The 24,200-nt window shown below is 36.6% G+C and overlaps 1 protein-coding gene across 1 annotated transcript in view; it reads left to right on the forward strand.

Annotated features, from left to right (window-relative positions):
* The window catches only part of LOC128660261 (metalloreductase STEAP4), a 45,240-nt gene that overhangs the window by 15,420 nt on the left and 5,620 nt on the right, over window positions 1-24,200 (forward strand). Inside the window, exon 4 of the mRNA XM_053714017.1 lies at window positions 10,661-10,825. Coding sequence (XP_053569992.1) covers window positions 10,661-10,825 — 165 coding nt within the window. The remainder of the gene's footprint in view (window positions 1-10,660; window positions 10,826-24,200) is intronic.

Below are 24,200 nucleotides of genomic sequence, written 5' to 3' on the forward strand. Positions count from 1 at the left end.
GGAGAGACGCCTCCAGCAAATTGACACCTTAGGAGTCGGAGAGACTCTATCTTTATATACGCATACATACCTCATATTGTTTGAGGGTCTATCCTGTGAGTAAGCACCTTCAGGGATGAACCTCCTCCTGCATACCTAGGAAGCTGCCCGTCTCCTCTACCTAGTTAAAGGAAATTTTGTCAATCAGTGATTGGAAGTATTGGTTTGATTTATTTCACTTTTTATTATTATCAAGTAAATACAGGCTTAATTTTACTTTTTATTTGTTGTAGTGTGTGCAGTTAATATTTGTTATCATTCTTCAAATGATGTATAATATATAGCACTTGATAACAAAATTGTACCTCTGACAAAATACTCAATATAGATATTATACAATTGAAAGGTATAAAGTCCTTACGCAACCCAATTGTGAGTCCACAAGAGTACGTGTTATATGAGTTCCAAGAGTGGAGGTATGTTGATACTGGGTGGCTGCTCCTTTAAAAGAAGAGTCCCATCACAAACTCCTCAAAGACCAACTGTAAAAACAAAAATAGAAACAGGAGCGCACAAAACGCATCTAAGTGCAGATTAAAAGACATCTTTATTACTATAGTGCCCTATAAAAGAATCGCACTCACAATGTAAAAAATAAATCACAGCAATATAAAAACAGTGTTCAAACTGCAAACCCGGTCTGGCGTTTACTTCCAGCGCTATGATAGCCTCAGTCAGTGTGTCTCCTGCTCGTCAAAGGGGGTGTGTGTCAAGCTTGGCCAATCCGATGTCCTCACACAGATTCCTGGCTTTGTTAGTGGCTCCAATTAGGAGGTGTGTATATCCACCCGTTACTATTAGTAAATTATGTCTATATGACCCGCTGCGGGAAACTGTAAAGTGTCCGTAGATGGCAGGTTTAATAGACCGGAAGCAACACGTTAGAACACTTTTAAAAACACTTAGGTATAAAATCTGTTTGATGCCCTCAGCTTACGTAGTGCTCAGAATGTAAAGCACAGCCTCACTGGGATCTGTATGTCAACTCAAACTCCTCGACGTATGTTTTGTTCCGGACTGGAACTTTTTCAAGAGTAGTTTGTAGTGCTTCCTTACTGTCTTTTTAAAAGCAGGATGGTTATGGCACCTCCTATTAACCCTTCAGGGTCAGAGAGATTTATAATCAATATATCATGTATATATAAATGTTTAAACATATCTCCTTATCTGTACATAACACATGTAAACAACAAAACAAAAAATTACATTACGTGTTAATAACATTCAATAAATATAATCATTTCAAATGATTTTAAATAATTGCTCCTAAACCTGATAACCCATATTCAACTGAGGTCTATTTTTTGTTCAGGGATATGACGGAATTCTCATCCCATTAATTACTAACTTGGGCCTAGATTTGGAGTTTGGCGTTAGCCGTGAAAACCAGCGTTAGAGGCTCCTAACGCTGGTTTTGGCCGCCCGCTGGTATTTGGAGTCAGTGATTAAAGGGTCTAACGCTCACTTTTCAGCCGCGACTTTTCCATACCGCAGATCCCCTTACGTCAATTGCGTATCCTATCTTTTCAATGGGATCTTCCTAACGCCGGTATTTAGAGTCGTTTCTGAAGTGAGCGTTAGAGCTCTAACGACAAAACTCCAGCCGCAGGAAAATAGCAGGAGTTAAGAGCTTTCTGGGCTAACGCCGGTTCATAAAGCTCTTAACTACTGTACCCTAAAGTACACTTACACCCATAAACTACCTATGTACCCCTAAACCGAGCTCCCCCCACATCGCCGCCACTCGATTAAAATTTTTTAACCCCTAATCTGCCGACCCCCACCTACGTTATACTTATGTACCCCTAATCTGCTGCCCCTAACACCGCCGACCCCTGTATTACATTTATTAACCCCTAACCTGCCCCCACAACGTAGCCGCCAGCTACTTAAAATAATTAACCCCTAATCTTCCGACCGCAAAGCGCCGCCACCTACGTTATCCCTATGTACCCCTAATCTGCTGCCCCTAACACCGCCGACCCCTATATTATATTTATTAACCCCTAATCTGCCCCCTCAACGTCGCCGACACCTGCCTACACTTATTAACCCCTAATCTGCCGAGCGGACCTGAGCGCTACTATAATAAAGTTATTAACCCCTAATCCGCCTCACTAACCCTATCATAAATAGTATTAACCCCTAATCTGCCCTCCCTAACATCGCCGACACCTAACTTCAATTATTAACCCCTAATCTGACGAGCGGAGCTCACCGCTACTATAATAAATGGATTAACCCCTAAAGCTAAGTCTAACCCTAACACTAACACCCCCCTAAGTTAAAAATAATTTAAATCTAACGAAATAAATTAACTCTTATTAAATAAATTATTCCTATTTAAAGCTAAATACTTACCTGTAAAATAAATCCTAATATAGCTACAATATAAATTATAATTATATTATAGCTATTTTAGGATTTATATTTATTTTACAGGCAACTTGGTAATTATTTTAACCAGGTACAATAGCTATTTAATAGTTACCTAGTTAAAATAATAACAAATTTACCTGTAAAATAAATCCTAACCTAAGTTATAATTAAACCTAACACTACCCTATCAATAAATTAATTAAATAAACTACCTACAATTACCTACAATTAACCTAACACTACACTAACAATAAATTAATTAAACACAATTGCTACAAATAAATACAATTACATAAACTAGCTAAAGTACAAAAAATAAAAAAGAACTAAGTTACAAAAAATAAAAAAATATTTACAAACATAAGAAAAATATTACAACAATTTTAAACTAATTACACCTACTCTAAGCCCCCTAATAAAATAACAAAGCCCCCCAAAATAAAAAATTCCCTACCCTATTCTAAATTAAAAAAGGTAAAAGCTCTTTTACCTTACCAGCCCTGAACAGGGCCCTTTGCGGGGCATGCCCCAAGAATTTCAGCTCTTTTGCCTGTAAAAAAAAAACATACAATACCCCCCCAACATTACAACCCACCACCCACATACCCCTAATCTAACCCAAACCCCCCTTAAATAAACCTAACACTAAGCCCCTGAAGATCTTTCTACCTTGTCTTCACCATCCAGGTTCACCGATCCGTCCTGAAGAGCTCCTCCGATGTCCTGATCCAAGCCCAAGCGGGGGGCTGAAGAGGTCCATGATCCGGTCAAAGTCTTCATCCAAGCGGAGCAGAAGAGGATCTTCCATCCGATTGAAGTCTTCATCCAAGCAGCATCCATCCGGAGCGAAGCGGCAGGATCCTGAAGACCTCCAGCGCGGAACATCCATCCGGCCCGACGACTGAACGACGAATGACTGTTCCTTTAAGGGACGTCATCCAAGATGGCGTCCCTCGAATTCCGATTGGCTGATAGGATTCTATCAGCCAATCGGAATTAAGGTAGGAATTTTCTGATTGGCTGATGGAATCAGCCAATCAGAATCAAGTTCAATCCGATTGGCTGATCCAATCAGCCAATCAGATTGAGCTCGCATTCTATTGGCTGTTCCGATCAGCCAATAGAATGCGAGCTCAATCTGATTGGCTGATCGGATCAGCCAATCGGATTGAACTTGATTCTGATTGGCTGATTCCATCAGCCAATCAGAAAATTCCTACCTTAATTCCGATTGGCTGATAGAATCCTATCAGCCAATCGGAATTCGAGGGACGCCATCTTGGATGACGTCCCTTAAAGGAACAGTCATTCGTCGTTCAGTCGTCGGGCCGGATGGATGTTCCGCGCTGGAGGTCTTCAGGATCCTGCCGCTTCGCTCCGGATGGATGCTGCTTGGATGAAGACTTCAATCGGATGGAAGATCCTCTTCTGCTCCGCTTGGATGAAGACTTTGACCGGATCATGGACCTCTTCAGCCCCCCGCTTGGGCTTGGATCAGGACATCGGAGGAGCTCTTCAGGACGGATCGGTGAACCTGGATGGTGAAGACAAGGTAGGAAGATCTTCAGGGGCTTAGTGTTAGGTTTATTTAAGGGGGGTTTGGGTTAGATTAGGGGTATGTGGGTGGTGGGTTGTAATGTTGGGGGGGGGGGGTATTGTATGTTTTTTTTTACAGGCAAAAGAGCTGAAATTCTTGGGGCATGCCCCGCAAAGGGCCCTGTTCAGGGCTGGTAAGGTAAAAGAGCTTTTACCTTTTTTAATTTAGAATAGGGTAGGGAATTTTTTATTTTGGGGGGCTTTGTTATTTTATTAGGGGGCTTAGAGTAGGTGTAATTAGTTTAAAATTGTTGTAATATTTTTCTTATGTTTGTAAATATTTTTTTATTTTTTGTAACTTAGTTCTTTTTTATTTTTTGTACTTTAGCTAGTTTATGTAATTGTATTTATTTGTAGCAATTGTGTTTAATTAATTTATTGATAGTGTAGTGTTAGGTTAATTGTAGGTAATTGTAGGTAGTTTATTTAATTAATTTATTGATAGGGTAGTGTTAGGTTTAATTATATCTTAGGTTAGGATTTATTTTACAGGTAAATTTGTTATTATTTTAACTAGGTAACTATTAAATAGCTATTGTACCTGGTTAAAATAATTACCAAGTTGCCTGTAAAATAAATATAAATCCTAAAATAGCTATAATATAATTATAATTTATATTGTAGCTATATTAGGATTTATTTTACAGGTAAGTATTTAGCTTTAAATAGGAATAATTTATTTAATAAGAGTTAATTTATTTCGTTAGATTTAAATTATATTTAAGTTAGGGGGGTGTTAGTGTTAGGGTTAGACTTAGCTTTAGGGGTTAATCCATTTATTATAGTAGCGGTGAGCTCCGCTCGTCAGATTAGGGGTTAATAATTGAAGTTAGGTGTCGGCGATGTTAGGGAGGGCAGATTAGGGGTTAATACTATTTATGATAGGGTTAGTGAGGCGGATTAGGGGTTAATAACTTTATTATAGTAGCGCTCAGGTCCGCTCGGCAGATTAGGGGTTAATAAGTGTAGGCAGGTGTCGGCGACGTTGTGGGGGGCAGATTAGGGGTTAATAAATATAATATAGGGGTCGGCGATGTTAGGGCAGCAGATTAGGGGTACATAGGGATAACGTAGGTTGCGGCGGTTTACGGAGCGGCAGATTAGGGGTTAAAAATAATATGCAGGGGTCAGCGATAGCGGGGGCGGCAGATTAGGGGTTAATAAGTGTAAGGTTAGGGGTGTTTAGACTCGGGGGTACATGTTAGAGTGTTAGGTGCAGACGTAGGAAGTGTTTCCCCATAGGAAACAATGGGGCTGCGTTAGGAGCTGAACGCTGCTTTTTTGCAGGTGTTAGGTTTTTTTTCAGCTCAAACAGCCCCATTGTTTCCTATGGGGATATCGTGCACGAGCACGTTTTTGAGGCTGGCCGCGTCCGTAAGCAACTCTGGTATCGAGAGTTGCATTTGCGGTAAAAATGCTCTACGCTCCTTTTTTGGAGCCTAACGCAGCATTTGTTTGAACTCTCGATACCAGAGTTAAATTTATGGTGCGGCCAGAAAAAAGCCCGCGGAGCGTTAACAGCCCTTCTACCGCCGAACTCCAAATCTAGGCCTTGGAGAGGTAACAGAAATGGTTAACAGACCCTTTCCATCTTAACCAATTTGTCACAGTCTAGCCACTTCAGGCAAGCCTGTGACTTAGTTCAGTGAGAGCAAGGGTTAACAACACTCTCTTATCAGTTCTAGACCTAGAATAAATGCCCAAAACTGCCCTTTAATGCTATCCACACTTAACTATCCCTAAGCTGCCACCATTTAAGATTTATTATATGGGAAATCTTAAAGGGACACTGAACCCCAATTTTTTCTTTCATGATTCAAATAGAGCATGACATTTTAAGACACTTTCTAATTTACTCCTATTATCAAATTTTCTTCATTCTCTTGGTATCTTTATTTTAAATGCAAGAATGTAAGTTTAGATGCCAGCCCATTCTTGGTGAACATCCTGGGTTGTTCTTGCTGATTAGTGGATAAATTCATCCACAATAAAAAATGCGCTGTCCAGAGTACTGAACAAAAAAAGCTTATATGCCTTCTTTTTCAAATAAAGATAGCAAGAGAACAAAGAAAAAAATGATAATAGGAGTAAATTAGAAAGTTGCTTAAAATCACATGCTCTATCTGAATCACGAAAAAATAATAATTTGGGTTCAGTGTCCCTTTAAGGAAAACCCAGATTAACAAAGTAAAATCCCAGAATACAATTTAACAAAAATGAATCAAAAATCACATTATTAATACTACCAGTCTCTTTCAGTGACGTGGTTCAACTATAATACAAAAGCAAAACTTAATAAAGAAACTATTATTATGAGCAAAAAGAAGTAACAGTGCAATTTATATATTTTAAAAACAGTTAATAAACAAATTACACAAAGCAAACAGTTTTTAAAATAAAAAAGGAGAAATAAAAGAAGTTAATACATTTTCCCGAAGAATTTAGTTTATGCTTCCAGGGAAAATGGAAATTGAACTAATGGTCAGCCACTCCATTTTCCATGTAGAATGACAAAATATCGGATCATGTCCGCTCGCACAATAATAAATAGGCCCCATAATGTTCTCACTTGTGGATCTTACAAACTATTCATGAAGGCTCTGGCTTATCTAAGGAAAAAAAACACAGGAACAGATTTCTTCTGAAAAAACTAAAGTTTAATTTTGACTTTAGTGTTCCTTTAAATCAAATAAAAAGCAAAACATGCAGCTATTTATGAAATATAGCACCCAAAAAACTAAATTAATAATCTATATAAAAATGATTTAGGATGCAACAAACACAAACAACATGACTTTAATGTCACATAAATAGACCTAATCTTTCTTGATAGAACCTTTTAAAGACTGCCTGAGACTGAACACAGTGGTTTTTGTGCTGGAGGAGACTTGTGTATTAGTCAGTAATTATGATTAGAGAGGAGCATACACATCACTCTTAATAGCTGAAGCAATTAGTTTCTAATATCTTATATAGGATGCAGCCTATATGAAGAACAATAGTCTAGAATACAGAGGAGGACGATTCTACTGTTTATATAGTTAACAAGTTTTTGGTAAAATGTTCCATTTTATTCTGATTAACAATTATTAACATTAGCAAACTTACCAGTGAGAGGTTTATTATAGAAAACAAATATTTTAAGAAATGTCTTCTATATTGTGGGTGCGTTAATATTATTGCACAGCTAAATAACTGCTAATATTATGACGTGTGTTTTGTTTGCATTTGTATTGAAAGATACTTGATTTTAGAGTTATTGTCTAGAAGACTCCCTAATCAGAAGTCTAGGATTGTATACTTTTAATATTTGTATTCCATAAAGACTATGAGGCCCATTTATCAAGCTCCGTATGGAGCTTGCAGGCCGTGTTTCTGGCGAGTCTTCAGACTCACCAGAAACAGCAGTTATGAAGCAGCGGCCTTTGAAAAAGCCCGATACGGGCGAAACCGGTCAGGGGGTTATAGAGCAGATGGGAGCTCTATATATTTTTTAAAAAATTACCTGCAGTAGTTGGCCTGTTTAGGCGGGGCAAAATTGATATAACGCATCTAGTTCTATATATATGACTAACAGTCACTACTAGAATCGATTAACTTAGTTGTAACTTTGACCACAAACTATTTGATTTGACAGAGAGTTGCTAGCACTAAGCTATTTATTAGGTGGCAACCTATAGATACCGCTTTGGGGGAATTGCAAACATAGTTGTACTTACAGATATACAATTCTATCTTACCGGGGTAACTATTTAACGTTTGCTGCTACATTAGATAACTTAAACTTTCCAGACAATATCTCAACAAGTTTATAGCCATACCAGTTGAGTGGAAGGTATATATAGACCTAACTTAATAAAACTAAGTAACGGTTGGCGTATAACAAATAACTCTGGAAAATAAGTATCTGGTTCTAAAGTATTTTACACCAAGCACCATATTGCATTCTTAGTGTGACACGGAATCACATGAGGAACAAAATTAATTTAAGAGAGGATACACAGAATATTACAGCAAGAGTGGCAAACATAACATACTACCGCAATCGCTGTATACATAGCAGCATAATATTGCGGTTACACACTTACAAGTGAAGTGAGTTCCCCCACCACTGAAGTACAAACAGTTAAATATAACAGTTGATGCATCCTATTGTTTCAATATCTACCAAGATTCAGCACAATTATATTGGCTGAGTCATTAGGTGTAAGAACTATATTACACTATGTTACTGAAAAGTGCACATTATTACCATTAGGATTGAACTTAATAGAAGTCGCACATATACTTCCTATTACAAAATAACACAATCCTACAAGAATTTCATATGTGAAAGTGGTACTGAGATAATGGGATAATAATCCTTACGCCAAACACAGCATTACTGATATTTGGACGTATGACTAGCTAGTAAACAGAAACAGACCTTGTTAATATTCTGACACAAATGAATCAACTGAACCACACAGAGGTTGTAATAATTTAATGTAACAATAAACCTATTAACTGTGGGAAAAAGTTGAATAAAGAAGATACACAATACACATTTGAATTCTCAAAAATATAACCAAATAATTCAGGATCACAAACTGTCACGTGAGACCTGATTATTCTGAATATTTTAACTATCTATACTCCAACAAAAGATCAAACAGGAGTGGCAGTTGTTAATAAAGTGAAGTTTCTAACATTACTTCTGATGTGTATTTTGGAGTTCACTGAACGTTACTAGCATTGAATTCAATTCCAATACCTAAGCACAAATCAATAATATATTTAGATACTTAGATATATGTGCATTTGACACACAAATATTAACACTTTAGTATTTAAATTATTACTGAACAAAGTGGCCTCACTTATAACTCCCTGCCTACGCAATTTCCTTCTAAGCACCTATAACACATCAAAGGCTTACAGAAGATTAAGGAATAGGCCTACTACTTCCAGGTTGTTTTTAATTGAGTGTTTTATTTTAATGTATCTAATAAAAGTTATATTTTAAATTCCCAATTTCTCCATCATTAGTCCAGGCACAGAGTGCTATATGTGCAGTCTTGTAGAGAGGTCTCTCCCTCTCTTTTGGTGTAAAATGATGAGAAATTCATCTGCACTGATGAACACTTATGTACTCTCTGTTTTTCATCCTATTCAATTTGTATGCTAATTCACTCTTACCACTTGTATTAACCCATGTCACTCTGCTTATCTACACAGCTAAAACCACTCCAAGCTGATCACTCAACCAATGCTCTATTTCACAGAATCACTTCACTCAGACATCCCAGCTCACCTAAAGCATGTGACCACTGCCTGCTTACACACTTCCTCTATTTTACTAAGCGTAGCTGAGACTCACTTCACTCAGACATCCCAGCTCACCTAAAGCACCTGACCACTGCCTGCATACTAACTTCATCTATTTTACTAAGCCCAGCTGAGACTCACTTCACTCAGACATCCCAGCTCATCTAAAGCACCTGATCACTGCCTGCATACTAACTTCATCTATTTTACTAAGCCCAGCTGAGACTCACTTCACTTAGACATCCTAGCTCATCTAAAGCACCTGACCACTGCCTGCATACTAACTTAATCTATTTTACTAAGCCCAGCTGAGACTCACTTCACTTAGACATCCTAGCTTATCTAAAGCACCTGACCACTGCCTGCATACTAACTTCATCTATTTTACTAAGCCCTGCTGAGACTCACTTCACTTAGACCTCACAGCTCACCTAAAGGATCTGACCACTGCCTGCATAGAGACTTCCTATATTTTACACAAAGCACTTTCCACCCCCCCCCCACGTTTATGTTTACCCTTATTATATAACCACTCGTAATTGCTCTCAGGTAGAACTATCATAGTTGACATGATTGCAATGAAGGATTAACTGCAGTTGTACAATCTGCCACATAGGGCTACATTTATCAAGCAAGGGTGGACAGGGGCGGACATATTCGCTCCTGTATGCCCCTGCTCGCCTCTGGCAGACAGCAATCTGCAGGCAGAATTCAACATTGGACACGAGCGTTATTATCTGCTCAGGTGCAATCCTGCCCCTGTCAATCTCCCCATTCAGACAAGACCAGAAAGATTGAAATTTTCCACCTAAGAAGTTGAGAAGAGGGTAGGGAAACAGCGGTCTTATGACTGCTGCTTGATAAATCGTGACTGCAGGTTCTCTTGTGAGATGGTCTCAATGCTCTTGGTACACACATTCTCCCATTTACAGATTCATTCCTTTTAACTCCTAATTTACTTTAACTATATTTCTTGAATTTTCTTCCCTCTTACCTTCTGTGTCACTCCCTCTTCTTTAGATTCTAAGTTTGAGACCCTTTCTACCTTCAGGCCACATTGAATAAATGCTCCAATTATTGATTGTGCTCATAGGCAAGACATTCCTCTACTTTTGTTTGTTTGTCAATTTAACTACTGTGGTGATGTACCCTCACAAATGTAACCTACCATATTGTACTTGTTAGTGTATGTATTGTAATATACTCAATAAATATACTTTACTTTGTATAGCACTACGGAATCTGATGACACTTTATAAATAACCATTAATAATAATAATAATAATAATAATAATAATAGTATTAATACTTTAACTATTACATTTCTTTTTTTTTCTAGATTAAAAACAATTCGTCAAGTCCTTTCTCAAACATAATTGCGTGGCGTACGGATTCTTATATAGCCTTAGGAATATTAGGATTTTTCTTCTATGTTCTCTTAGGTATCACATCATTACCATCTGTTAGCAACGTAATGAACTGGAGAGAATTTCGGTTTGTACAGGTATATTTTAAACATTTTTTTAAATTATTCACTTGTTTTATTTTTTTAGTATGTGTAAAAAAAGATTTATTTTTTTATTTTTACCATATTGATAAGGAAAATCTAAAAGGAATGTTGATGTTTTTAATGGATCTACCTTAAAGGAACCTTAAATACCTTCTGCATTTGTGTAAAAATAGTGTTAGAGAGGCCAAAGGCAAAGTCTGTAACCTAGATTTTCTTCAAAATTTAGCAAAATGCCTAATAATTTCTTGGCTCTCTAGGGAGAAAAATAAATTTTTAAAGAAACTGAAACCCCTACTAGAACTACACTACATAACAAAGTTTATACCTCCCAATAACACAAAATGACCCATTATGACGTCTGTTTTCCCTGTATCTGTGTTTCTCCCAAGAGTTGTGTAGATAATATGCTAAATAATGATGAAAATAGTAGTAAGTAATATGCGGCTAGATTACGAGTTTTGCGTTATGAGTGAAAAAGCAGCGTTATGGCTCTTTTTCACTACCGCTGGTATTACACTTTTTTGGCCATAATGCAACGTAACTACCGCAGCTTTAAAAAAGTCCTTTTTCAATGGGACTTCTATAGCGCCGGTATTACAAGTTTGCTTTTCCGGCCAAAAAGTGAGCGGTACAGCCTATAATTACAAGATTCATACCGCCACCTGAAAGTCAGTAGTTATGAGTTTTACGCTACAAATCTGTAACATAAAACTCATAACTAAAGTTATACAAAGTACACTAACACCCATAAACTACCTATTAACCCCTAAACCGAGGCCCTCCCACATTGCAAACACTAAACTAAAATTATTAACCCCTAATCTGCCGCTCCCGACATCGCCGACACTATAATAAACATATTAACCCCTAAACCGCCATACTCCCACATCGCAAACACTAGTTAAATATTATTAACCCCCAATCTGCTGTCCCTAACATCGCCGCAACCTACATTACTGTTATTAACCCCTAATCTGCTGCACCCAAAATCGCCGCCACTATACTAAAGTTATTAAACCCTAAACCTAACCCTAAGTCTAACCCTAACACCCACTAACTTTAATGTAATTAAAATAAATCTAAAAAAACTACTATTAATACCAAACTAATTCCTATTTAAAACTAAATACTTACCTGTAAAATAAACCCTAAGCTAGCTACAATATAACTAATAGTTACATTGTAGCTATCTTAGGTTTTATTTCACAGGCAAGTTTGTATTTATTTTAACTAGGTAGAATAGTTAGTAAATAGTTATTAACTATTTAATAACTACCTAGTTAAAATAAATACAAATTTACCTGTAAAATAAAACCTAACCTGTCGAACACTAACACCTAACCTTACACTACAATTAAATCAATTACATTAATTAAATAGAATTAACTAAATTACAAAAAAACACTAAGTTACACAAAATAAAAAAGAAATTATCCAATATTTAAAAATAATTACACCTAATCTAATAGCACTATCAAAATAAAAAAGCCCCCCAAAATAAAATACCCTAGCCTAAACTAAACTACCAATAGCCCTTAAAAGGGCCTTTTGTGGGGCATTGACCCAAAGAAATCAGCTCTTTTACCTGTAAAAAAATAATATAAACAACCCCCCAACAGTAAAACCCACCACCCACACAACCAAATCCCCTAAATAAAAACCTATCTAAAAAAAACCTAAGCTCCCCATTGCCCTGAAAAGGGCATTTGTATGGGCATTGCCCTTAAAAGGGCATTTAGCTCTTTTTCCGCCTAAACCCCGAAGATCCACTTACAGTTTTTGAAGACTAGACATCCCTCCTCAACGAAGCGGCAGAAGTCTTCATCCAAGTGGCAAGAAGTCCTCAACGAAGCCGGGAGAAGTCTTCATCCAAGCAGGCCAAAGTCTCCATCCAAGCCGGCAGAAGTCTTCATCCAGACGGCATCTTCTATCTTCATCCATCCGGCGCGGAGCGACTCCATCTTCAAGACATCCGTCGCGGAGCATCCTCTTCTTCCGACGGCTCTTCTCAAATGAAGGTTCCTTTAAGTGATGTCATCCAAGATGGCATCCCTTAAATTCCGATTGGCTGATAGAATTCTATCAGCCAATCAGTATTAAAGATGAAAAAATCCTATTGGCATCAGCCAATAGGATTTTTTCACCTTTAATTCTGATTCTATCAGCCAATCGGAATTCAAGGGATGCCATCTTGGATGACGTCGCTTAAAGGAACCATAATTCTTCAGTCGCTGTGTAAAGAAGAGGATGCTCAGCGCCGGATGTCTGGAAGATGGAGCCGCTTCGCGCCGGATGGATGAAGATAGAAGATGCCGTCTGGATGAAGACTTCTGCTGGCCTGGATGAAGACTTTGGCCCGCTTGGATGAAGACTTCTCCCGGCTTTGTTGAGGACTTCTTGCCGCTTGGATGAAGACTTCTGCCGCTTCGTTGAGGATGGATGTCGGGTCTTCAAAAACTGTAAGTGGATCTTCGGGGGTTAGTGTTAAGTTTTATTAAGGGTTTATTGGGTGGGTTTTATTTTTAGATTAGGGTTTGGGCGGAAAAAGAGCTAAATGCCCTTTTAAGGGCAATGCCCATTCAAATGCCTTTTTCAGGGCAATGGGAGCTTAGGTTTTCTAGATAGGTTTTTATTTGGGGGGTTTGGTTGTGTGGGTGGTGGGTTTTACTGTTGCGGGAGTTGTTTGTATTTTTTTTACTGGTAAAAGAGCTGATTTCTTTGGGGTAAAAAGGCCATTTTAAGGGCTATTGGCAGTTTAGTTTAGGCTAGGGTTTTTTATTTTGGGGGGACTTTTTTATTTTTATAGGGCTATATTAGATTAGGTGTAATTAGTTTAAATATTTGATAATTTCTTTTTTATTTTGTGTAATTTAGCGTTTTTTTTTTTGTAATTTAGTTAATTGTCTTTAATGAATGTAATTTATTTAATTGTAGTGTTAGGTTAGGTGTTAGTGTAAGACAGGTTAGGTTTTATTTTACAGGTAAGTTTGTATTTATTTTAACTAGGTAACTAGTAAATAGTTAATAACTATTTACTAACTAATCTACCTAGTTAACATAAATACAAACTTGCCTGTGAAATAAAAACAAAACCTAAGATAGCTACAATGTAACTATTAGTTGTATTGTAGCTATCTTAGGGTTTATTTTACAGGCAAGTATTTAGTTTTAAATAGGAATTAGGTATTAATTGTAATTTTTATTTAGATTTATTTTAATTATGTTCAAATTAGTGGTGTTAGGGTTAGACTTAGGGTTAGGTTTAGGGGTTTATAGCGTTAGTGTAGTAGCAGCGACGTTGGGGGCGGCAGATCAGGGGTTAATAAGTGTAGGTAGGTTCCGACGATGTCAGGGGCGGCAGATTAGGGGTTAATAAGAGTAGGTAGGTGGCGGCAATGTCGGGGGTGTCAGATTAGGGGTTAATAAGTGTATGTAGGTGGCGGAGACATTGGGGACGGCAGATTAGGGGTTAATAACTATAATGTAGGTGGCGGCGATGTTAGGGGAGGCAGATTAGGGGTTAATAAGTATACTGTAGGTGTCGGCGATGTCGGGGGCAGCAGATTAGGGGTGTTTAGACTCTGGGTTTATGTTAGGGTGTTCGGTTTAAACATAAATTTTCTTTCCCCATAGGAGTCAATGGGGCTGCGTTACGGAGCTTTACGCTCCTTTATTGCAGGTGTTAGGCTTTTTTTTAGCCAGCTCTCCCCATTGATGTCTATGGGGAAATTGTGCACAAGCACATAAAACCAGCTCAAAGCAGAGCTGGTATTGGAGTGCGGTATGGAGCTAAATTTTGCTCAACGCTCACTTATAGCCTGCTAACGCTGGGTTTATGAAAACCTGTAATAGCAGCGCAATAGGGAGGTGAGCGGTGACAATAACTTGCAAGTTAGCACTGCATCGCTCATAACGCAAAACTCATAATCTAGCCGATGGTTCTTTATTACTAATTACTAATTAGTAAATTCATGCTCTTGTTTAATTTATAGCATCATTATAGTTTCAAAAAGTAAAAAAATAATTTAAAAAATACCACAATTAAATTTCACAATTACTTACCAGCTTAATTTAACTAAATTCTAAACTAAATTTTGAACTATATGTTAATTTAAAAAATACATATATTAATTAAACACATAGTTTAATGCTATATGCTTATATACATATATATTTATGTGTTAATATGTTTATATACACATATAATATGTTTATATACACATAAAAACATAAATATATATGTATATATTAATATACGTATATATTTTAAATTTGTTGCATAACTATATATATATATATATATATATATATATATATATATATATATATATGTGTGTGTGTGTGTATTTGTAAATAAAATGAAAGCGCTTTGAAGAATATATATATATATATATATATATAAACAATAAGTATAAAACATTTGTATAGTATCATATTATCATAAAGCATATGCATATATACAGAAGAAATAATAAAAGTGGAGTCCCCACACTAAGCTTTAAACAATAAATATAAAAGTGGTTTAAAAAGCATTTAAGTGGAGAGATAAAAAAATGTTTGCCTGGCCAGGTCGGTAATTGACACTAAATGTTTCAGGGCTCCTCCCCTTCCTCAAGTGAAAGTGAATGAGACCTCATATCTTGAGCCCTTATAACTTTTTATTGCAATATATATATATATATATATATATATTAAAATTAGATAGTGTTATTATACTTTTAAAGGTATTTTGATGTGTTTTGTGGCATACACATTTGCATTTACTTTCAATTTGTAATACAAGCAGAATTTAACTTGCACACAAATGGCCTCAAAAACCTGATATCGCTTGCTCGCAAACAATATCCCTCCACTTGCAACCTAGTCCTATATTTTAAAGTTAAAATGGAATCAGCTTTCAACAAATGATCTTTGGAGATGTAAAACACATTATCAGGATTTCATTAAAGGGCCATGATACCCAAATTTCAAAACACTTGAAAGTGTTGCAGCATAGCTGTAAAAAGCTGACTAGAAAATATTACCTGAACATCTCTATGTTAAAATGATGCATGATTAAGAGGCATTAGCCTCGAAACGTTGCTATTTTGTCCTAATAAAGATATTTTCTAGCATTGGAGAGCTGTGGACACTTTCATTTTACTATGTAAAAAAGAAAGATATTTTACCTCAAAAATTCCTCAGTAGCCACATCCCATTGTAAAGGACTTCTAAGCAGCAAATCAGTATGTCTGTCCCGTGACAGCTAAGGGAGTGAGCTTATGTGCACACTCATCTTATTTCCCTATTAAGTTTAAGGAAGTTTTCTATGAAATCTCATGAGAGTTGCTTCCCTTTTTTAAGAATGGCACCACATCAGCTTTACGCAAATCCTGGGGTACCATGCCTGAGGATAATGAGTCTTGAAAAATTAATAGTAGTGTTTTGTCTATAACAGTGCTAAGTTCCCTTACCACCCTTGGGTGTATTCCATCTGGGCCTGGAGTTTTATTTACCTTAATATTATTCAGTTTTTTCCTGATATCCTCTAAACATAACCCAGTTAATGGTATGGACTGGCATGTTCTATTTTGTTCCAAAGTATATTCCAATGGTTCCTCTCTTGTGTATACTGAAGAAAAAAAACTGGTTTAGTACCTCAGCCTTCTCCCTGTCATTATTTATCATGCTACCCTCCACGCATTTCAATGTACCTATATTGTCCTTAGATTTTTTGCTATTTATTTACTTAAATAACCTTTTAGGGTTAGACTTAGAATCCTTTGCAATTAATTTTTCATTTTCAATATTGGCTAATTTGATTGCTTTTTTGCATGCTTTGTTACATTCCTTATAAATATGGAATGTTGAGTATGTACTATTTTCTGTTGAATAATTTAAATGCCCTACGTTTTTTCCTAATTTCTCTTAACACATTTTTATTTAGCCACATTGGCTTTGATTTTTTATTTTGATTTTTATAACCATATGGTATTTGTTGATATGTATATTTATTTAACAAAGTTTTAAATATTATCCATTTATCCTCTGTATTTTTATTAGAGAATACATTGTCCCAATTTATATTATTTAATGATTTCCTTAAATCGTTGAATTTTGCTTTCTTAAAATTAAAAGTCTTAGTTAAACCTTTAAGACACTGCATATGAAAAGAGATTTCAAATGTAACCATGTTATGATCGCTGTTACCCAAATATTCTTTGACTTCTATGTTTGATATTATATCTGTATTGTTTGATAGCACTAAATCCAATATAGCTTTACTCCTAGTTGGCTCCTCTATTAAAGGGCCATAATACCCAAATGTTGAAACACTTGAAAGTGATGCAGCATAGCTGTAAAAAGCTGATTAGAAAATATCACTTGAACATCTCTATGTAAAAAAGAAAGATATTTTACCTCAAAAGTTCCTCAGTAGCCACCTCCCATTGTAAAGGATTTCTAAGCAGCATTTTAGTGTGTTTGTCCTGGGACATCTGAAGGGACTAGCATCGTGCACTCTCATATTATTTCACCAATCAGGTAAAGGAAGCTTACTATGAAATCTCATGAGAGTTAAGTCAAATCTCATGAGATCACAGTAAGAGTTCATGACCTCAGCACTGCTGATGCTGATTGGCTACTGTTCATTGCTTCATTTTTTTAATTTTGTTACCTGCAGCTGGGAGCAGCTGAGTATAACTTTTTACACAGAACTTACTCTGCTGAGCTGAGGAACTTGTGAGGTAAAATATCTTCCTTTTTTACATAGAGATGCTCAGGTGATATTTTCCTGTCAGCTTTTTACAGTTATACTGCATCAGTTTCAAGTGATTTAGCATATGAGTATTATGTCCCTTTAATTGTGACAAGAAATTATCCCTGAGAACATTTGAAAATCTATCCCCCTTAGCAGAATTACTGGTTTCATTGGCCCAGTTTATATCAGGGTAGTTAAAATCTCCCATAATTACAGCACTGTTATTAGCAGCCTTACCTATTTGGATTAGTAGTTGAGTTTCCTACGGGTCACTAATGTGGGGTGGGGTGGGGGGGCTTGTAGCATGTTTCTAGTAATATTTTTTTAGGATTTTTCCCCCCACTCTTTATTTCAACCCACATTGTCTCTACATTGTCACTTGTACCATAAATATCTTCCCTTATTGTAGGTTTAAGATTAGGTTTAATATACATGCAGATTCCTCCACCCCTTTTATTATTCCTGTCACTCCTAAATAAAGTATACCCTTCTAAGTTAACTGCCCAGTCATGTGAATCATCCCACCAAATTTCAGTTATACTGATAACATTATAGTCCTCTTCTGTAACTAAGAGCATCAGCTCCCCCATTTTACCTGTCATGTTTCTTGCATTTGTTTTCATACACTTAATTTTCATATGCTTTCTGCTGCTACTTGGTGTGCTTTCCTCTATACTTTCTAATGTAACATTTCTTAAGTCATCCCTTCCTTGAGATATTAAGGTAGTGACATATTCACAGACTGATTTCTCTGTTCTATTGTGTTCTAACTGACCCTCCCCCCCTTTGCCTAGTTGAAAGATTCTCTAAATGTGCTACCATCCTTTTCTCCAACACACCTGCACCCATGTCATTCAGGTGCAATCCATCCTTACTGTACAAACTGTACCCAAGTTTGTTCTGTGCTAGCTGCCCGATTAACTGATCTGTAATGTAGTGCCTCTTCATAAAAAGGGTAGTAGGGAAGACTATAGGCCAGTCAGTTTAAATGCATTAGTAGGGAAATTAATGGAAACTCTCATAAAAGAAAGAATTGTAACTTGCAAAAATATTAGACAAGGGTGGAACAGTTGATTTAACAAATCTAGATTTGATACTGTCCCACACAAGAAACTATCTCCAGGTCTAAACTCAAAAATTGTGAACTGGGTGGAATGCTGGCGTAGGATAGAAAACAGAGTGTCTTAGAAAATGGACTACATTCAGTAGAGGGGGCAGTTAATAGTGGTCTTCCTCAAGGCTCAGTTCTGGGAATTTTTTTGGTTAACATATTTATCAGGGATAATAGTAAACGGTTTGTTTGCAGATGATACAAAAAATTGTAATAATTTTAATCCAAATATGACCATACTGTTATTCATGATAACTCTTTTCTCACTCCAATTTTGTTCCTATCATTACCACCATAAACACACACCTCAAACTGGAAAACACATTATCATACACCATGGCCTGCTCTGTTGCTGTAACTTATCTGCTGAGTGCTGGTGGAGGGTTGTTAAAAAATAACCCTCCTACCCCCACCTCACAAAATTATAAAGTATTACATTCACTATATGGCCAAACAAAAATGATTTCCAAATTCCTATTCCTTATGTTACTTGCCCTTGCAAATGATGTAGAGTCTAACCCTGGTCCAGCAACAAATTCCATTCCTAGCCTTCCAGCTAAAAAGGCCTCTCCTTTGTGCACTGTAATATCTGCAGCTTACTACCAAAAATCGATGCACTGCAAGCTTGGTGTTCGCATTACAAGCCCAAAATCATTGTGATCTCTGAATCGTGGCTAACCGCAAAAATACCTGACTCTGCCATTGCAATACATGGGTACTCATGCCATAGAAATGATAGAGCAAAGAGAGGAGGCGGCATTGTAATTTATGCTGACATTTCCACAAACTACACCCCCTTACAAAAATATAGCTCTCCTGCCACCTTTGATTTCCTTTCTGGCACAATTGAGATCCCGTGCCGTAAATCAATCATTGTTGCAGGAATCTACTGCACACCTAGCTCGCCTGTCCATTACATTTCGGACATAGCACATCTCCTTAGTGAAACCATAGCTCAAAACCCAAAAAGTGAAATTTTGGTTTTTGGAGATTTTAATATTGATTGGCTGAATCCAAAAAATAATAGTTGTTGCTCGCTCTTTAAATCTTTGCAGCTAACGCAATTAATCTCCTCCCCAACTCGCATAAACATCAAAAGCCAAAATCATACCCTGCTCGACTGGATTCTCTCCATTTCTCCCGACCGAATCCAGGAGGCAGATGTTCTCCATAACAATTTCAGTGACCACTGCTTAGTGTATTGCGTGCGCAAAATAAAGGCAACTAAATCCTCTCCCAAGGTAAAAGTCACCAGATCCTTCAAAAAATGGAATCTTCAATCTTTTCTAATTGACATCCAGAACCTCCCCTGGCACAGATTAAACTTAATCCCTGATCTAGACTCTGCAGTTGAATTCTTTCAGTCTGAGCTCCTACAAGTTTGGAATTTACATGCCCCGCTGCGTAAGGTGAGAGTAAAAGGAGCACACTTGAATTGGATCACAGCTGACCTCATTCAAATGTACCAGTTTCGGGATTCATTGTGGTCAAAGTTCAAGCATACAGGCTCTATGAATGATCACTGTGTATATAGACAATGGTGAAATATATGCACTAAACAAACAAAATTGGCCAAGGCCCAATATTTTTGTGAAAATCTGAACAATAACATATCAAACGCTAGAAAGTTTTGGAAACTCATAAATAACTTAAAAAATCCTCCAATCCACTCCTAACCCCCACTGTCAATGTGGGCAACCATACACTGCAACTCCACTTAAAAGTAGCAAATGCCTTTAATAGTTATTTTGTCAGATGCTCCACCACCCTGATTGACAAACTAATAAATGGCACGCATCCTGAAACTACAAATATGGATCAGGCCCCAAAAGATCCAATATAGAGAAGTTCAATTTTAGACTTGTACCCATCAATGTCATTAAGAAACACCTTAATAATCTAAAATAAAAAACCAGTCTGGACCTGATCAAATTCCAGCAATGCTGTTGAAGCTCAGTGCGCCGGCAATTGCTAAACCGGTCACAACCCTAATTAATGAATCCTTGGTGTCTGGATACATACCCAAACTTTGGAAAACTGCAAGAGTAGTGCCTATCCATAAAAGTGGGGAGTTAACCTTGGTTTCTAATTATCGCCCTATATCTTTGCTCCCAGTATTGTCAAAAATCTTAGAAAAATGCGTCCATACGCAATTATGTGAGTATTACCAGCAATCTAACTATCTGACCCCTGATTAATCAGGTTTCTGCCCGAATCACTCCACTACAACTGCCCTCCTAAATGTTTGCAACGACATCCAAACTGGCATGGAACAAGGAGACCTAACTGGAACTATTTTCCTTGATTTTGCAAAGGCTTTTGACACAGTAGACCACGACATACTATTGCTCAAACTAAAAAACTCTGGTATTGTTGATCGTCCTGGTTTCGATCATATGTATCGGATCGATCACAATATGTCTCCATTTCTGACAGTGACTCCCTCCCTCTCCCAGTCACGTGTGGTGTACCCCAAGGTTCCTTTCTCGGCCCCCTACTATTCACATTATTTATAAATGATCTGCCTAATGTCAGCAAATCCTCAACTGTACACATGTACGCAGATGACACGGTAATCTATGCAAACAATTCCGATCTGTCACAGCTTGAAGCAGTGCTCCAAGACCAGTTCACAAAGGTAGAAAAGTGGATCTCAAAAAACAAACTCTTCCTAAACAGTGACAAAACTGTCACAATGATCTTTGGAACGGGACCTAAATTACACAAATTACAAAATTTCCATCTTCGCATCAAAACAAAATCCAATTGCACGCTGACCGCAGTCCACTCTTTTAAATACTTAGGTATGTTGTTAGACCCCCATCTATCTTTTGGCCTCCACATAGAAAAATTTGCATCTAAACTTTATCCAAAACTAGGTGTCTGGGACAGAAACAAATCCTGCCTCAGCCCTATAGGAAAGGAAAAGATTGTACAGCAAATGCTGATGCCTATCTTGGATTACGGGGACATAGTATATGCACCTGCACCGCAAACTCACCTTAATAAACTAAATGCATTGTATAACACATTCTGCCGCTTTGTGCTACAATGTAACTACAGGACCCACCATTGTGACATGCTAAAAGAACTAAACTGGCTGTTGCTGGAATCCAGACGCACCCTCCATCTTTCCTGTCTTGTGTTTAAGAGCCTTTCTGGGAAGGTCCCACCCTACCTGAGCAGAATGCTCTACCCTGCTATTCCCACCTCCTATAACCTCCGATCCAATAACAGCACATTATTTAGCTTGCCGCAATACAAAAAGAAATCAGCTCGATCCTCCTTTTCCTACAGAGCATCACAATTATGGAATGACCTCCCTCATACTTGAAAAACTTCCCCAAGCCTAATAGCCTTTAAGAGATCCATCTCTACGTATCTCAAAACAGAATGTGCTTGTCATGGTTGATTACATATTTCCTACCAGTTCTATGTTAAATGTTTGAATATATTGTATATTATTATTGTTTTGTATTTTATTGTACCCTATTGTATCAATGCAATGTTTTGTGGTCCCAGGACATACTTGAAAACGAGAGAAATCTCAATGTATCCTTCCTCGTAAAATATTTTATAAATAAATAAATAATAGAGTAGATGTTTTAGGAAGGGTGGACCAAATAAGAAAAATTGAAGGCTTGGACAAATAACAGGGATCTAAAGTTTAACACTGCAAAGTGCAAAATGATGTATTTAGAAAAGAAAAATCCAAACATTAATTACAGACTCAATGACACTTTACTGACTGTTACAAATGAGGAACGGAACTTGGGAATTACTATTTCAGATGATTTAAAATTAAGTAAACAGTGTAGTATTGCAGCAAGTAAGGTCAGTGGAATGCTTGGTTGTATTGGTAGAAGTGTTTGCAGCAGACATAGTAAGGTTCTTATAAAAATATACAGATCACTAGTTAAGCCTCACCTTGAGTATCGTGTGCAGTTCGGGAGGCCATATCTCCAAAAGGATATAAATCAACTGGAATCTGTGCAAAGAAGGGTTCAATTAGCTAAATATTTATAGCTTAGAGGAGAGAAGGGAAAGAGGTCAAATGAAAGCAAATTTCAACTATTTTAAGGGGCTTAGTAAAGCTGAGGCTGTGAGCATGTCTTATTAAAAAACAAAATTCAAGAACTAAGGGTCATGATCGCAAGCTGAAGGGTATTAGGTTTAGGAATAATTTAAGAAACTACTTCTTAGCAGAAAGGATGATTGATTTATGGAATAAACTTCTACAAGAGGTGGTAATGACAAACACTGTGTGAGCCTTCAAGAATGCCTGGGATACGCATAAGGCTATCCTACCAACTAGATATGTTTATACTTTTAGGAAACATTGGATACACTTGTTGGGCCTATGGCTCTTATCTGTTGTCAAAATCTATGTTTCTAAGTTTCTATAAAGTTAGACATTTCAAGATGCATGCTTTGCATCTGTCAAACTACTATAGTAAAGAAATTTAATTGTAGCAAAGGTTTCATTTAAAAGATTAGAAATATTTCTGAATAATGCCACTGGCAACCAAAAGGATCATTTTAGAACATGCCCTCTGTTGTTTAAAAATTGTGGATTTGCATTAAATTTACTTGACAGTGAGCTTTGGTTCTTAATTAAACATTCAGATTTTTTTAACCATATTTCCACTGGCTATTTACTATGTAAACTTAGTACAAAGTTGATTTTAAAAAACATAAAAACAGATTTGAATTGGCTAAAGAGATCATAAAACTTAAGTTTTTCAAAACTCAGATACATTTTGAAAATATTTTTTTATTTTAATCAGTAAACAGAGGGCCAGGTTACAAGTGGTACACTATTTAGCAATTTAGATCAAGATATAACAGCGCCAGAAGCAAAGATTTTTTGCACGTATTAGTGCACGTATTACAAATTGAGAGTAAAGATGTTGCGCTCAAGCAAAACCCAACGCGCATTATCTAAAGCACTATGGATATTGCAACCACATTAACTTCTCCCCAAAGACTTCAATTGAAAGTGCAGAAGAAAAAAAAGAAATACTCGCTAACCAGATACCACATATAACCCACAGCGCTATACCCAGAAGGAGTTATTAATATTTCACATTCCAATGTTCTTCACATACAGGAAAATTGTATTTTTATTTTAAATACCTGTATATATATATTCATATAGATAACATTATCAGATAAATAAATATATTTTTAAAAATAAAAAGAACATTGGAATGTAGAATCTGCATAAAGCACTTCCGGGTTCACAATGTAAATCTAAAGTAGTGTCGGGTTAGCGCACATGAATAATTAGTTATCTTAGGGTGTGTTATGTAAATATTAAATACAAAATAATGAAAAAATAATAATAATTATTCATAATTATTATACTTACTGTAAAATGCACATATATATTCTATTGATTTTTTAGTATTTTAAAATACATCTATAATAATTATTTAAATTGATTATCAATATTTTTCAATATACTCATGTCGGGTTAATGTGGCTAAGTAAACAAATTTTTCAAGTGCACTAACGCA

The sequence above is a fragment of the Bombina bombina genome, chromosome 5 (genome assembly GCF_027579735.1).
Source record: "Bombina bombina isolate aBomBom1 chromosome 5, aBomBom1.pri, whole genome shotgun sequence".
NCBI classification, from domain to species: Eukaryota; Metazoa; Chordata; class Amphibia; order Anura; family Bombinatoridae; genus Bombina; species Bombina bombina.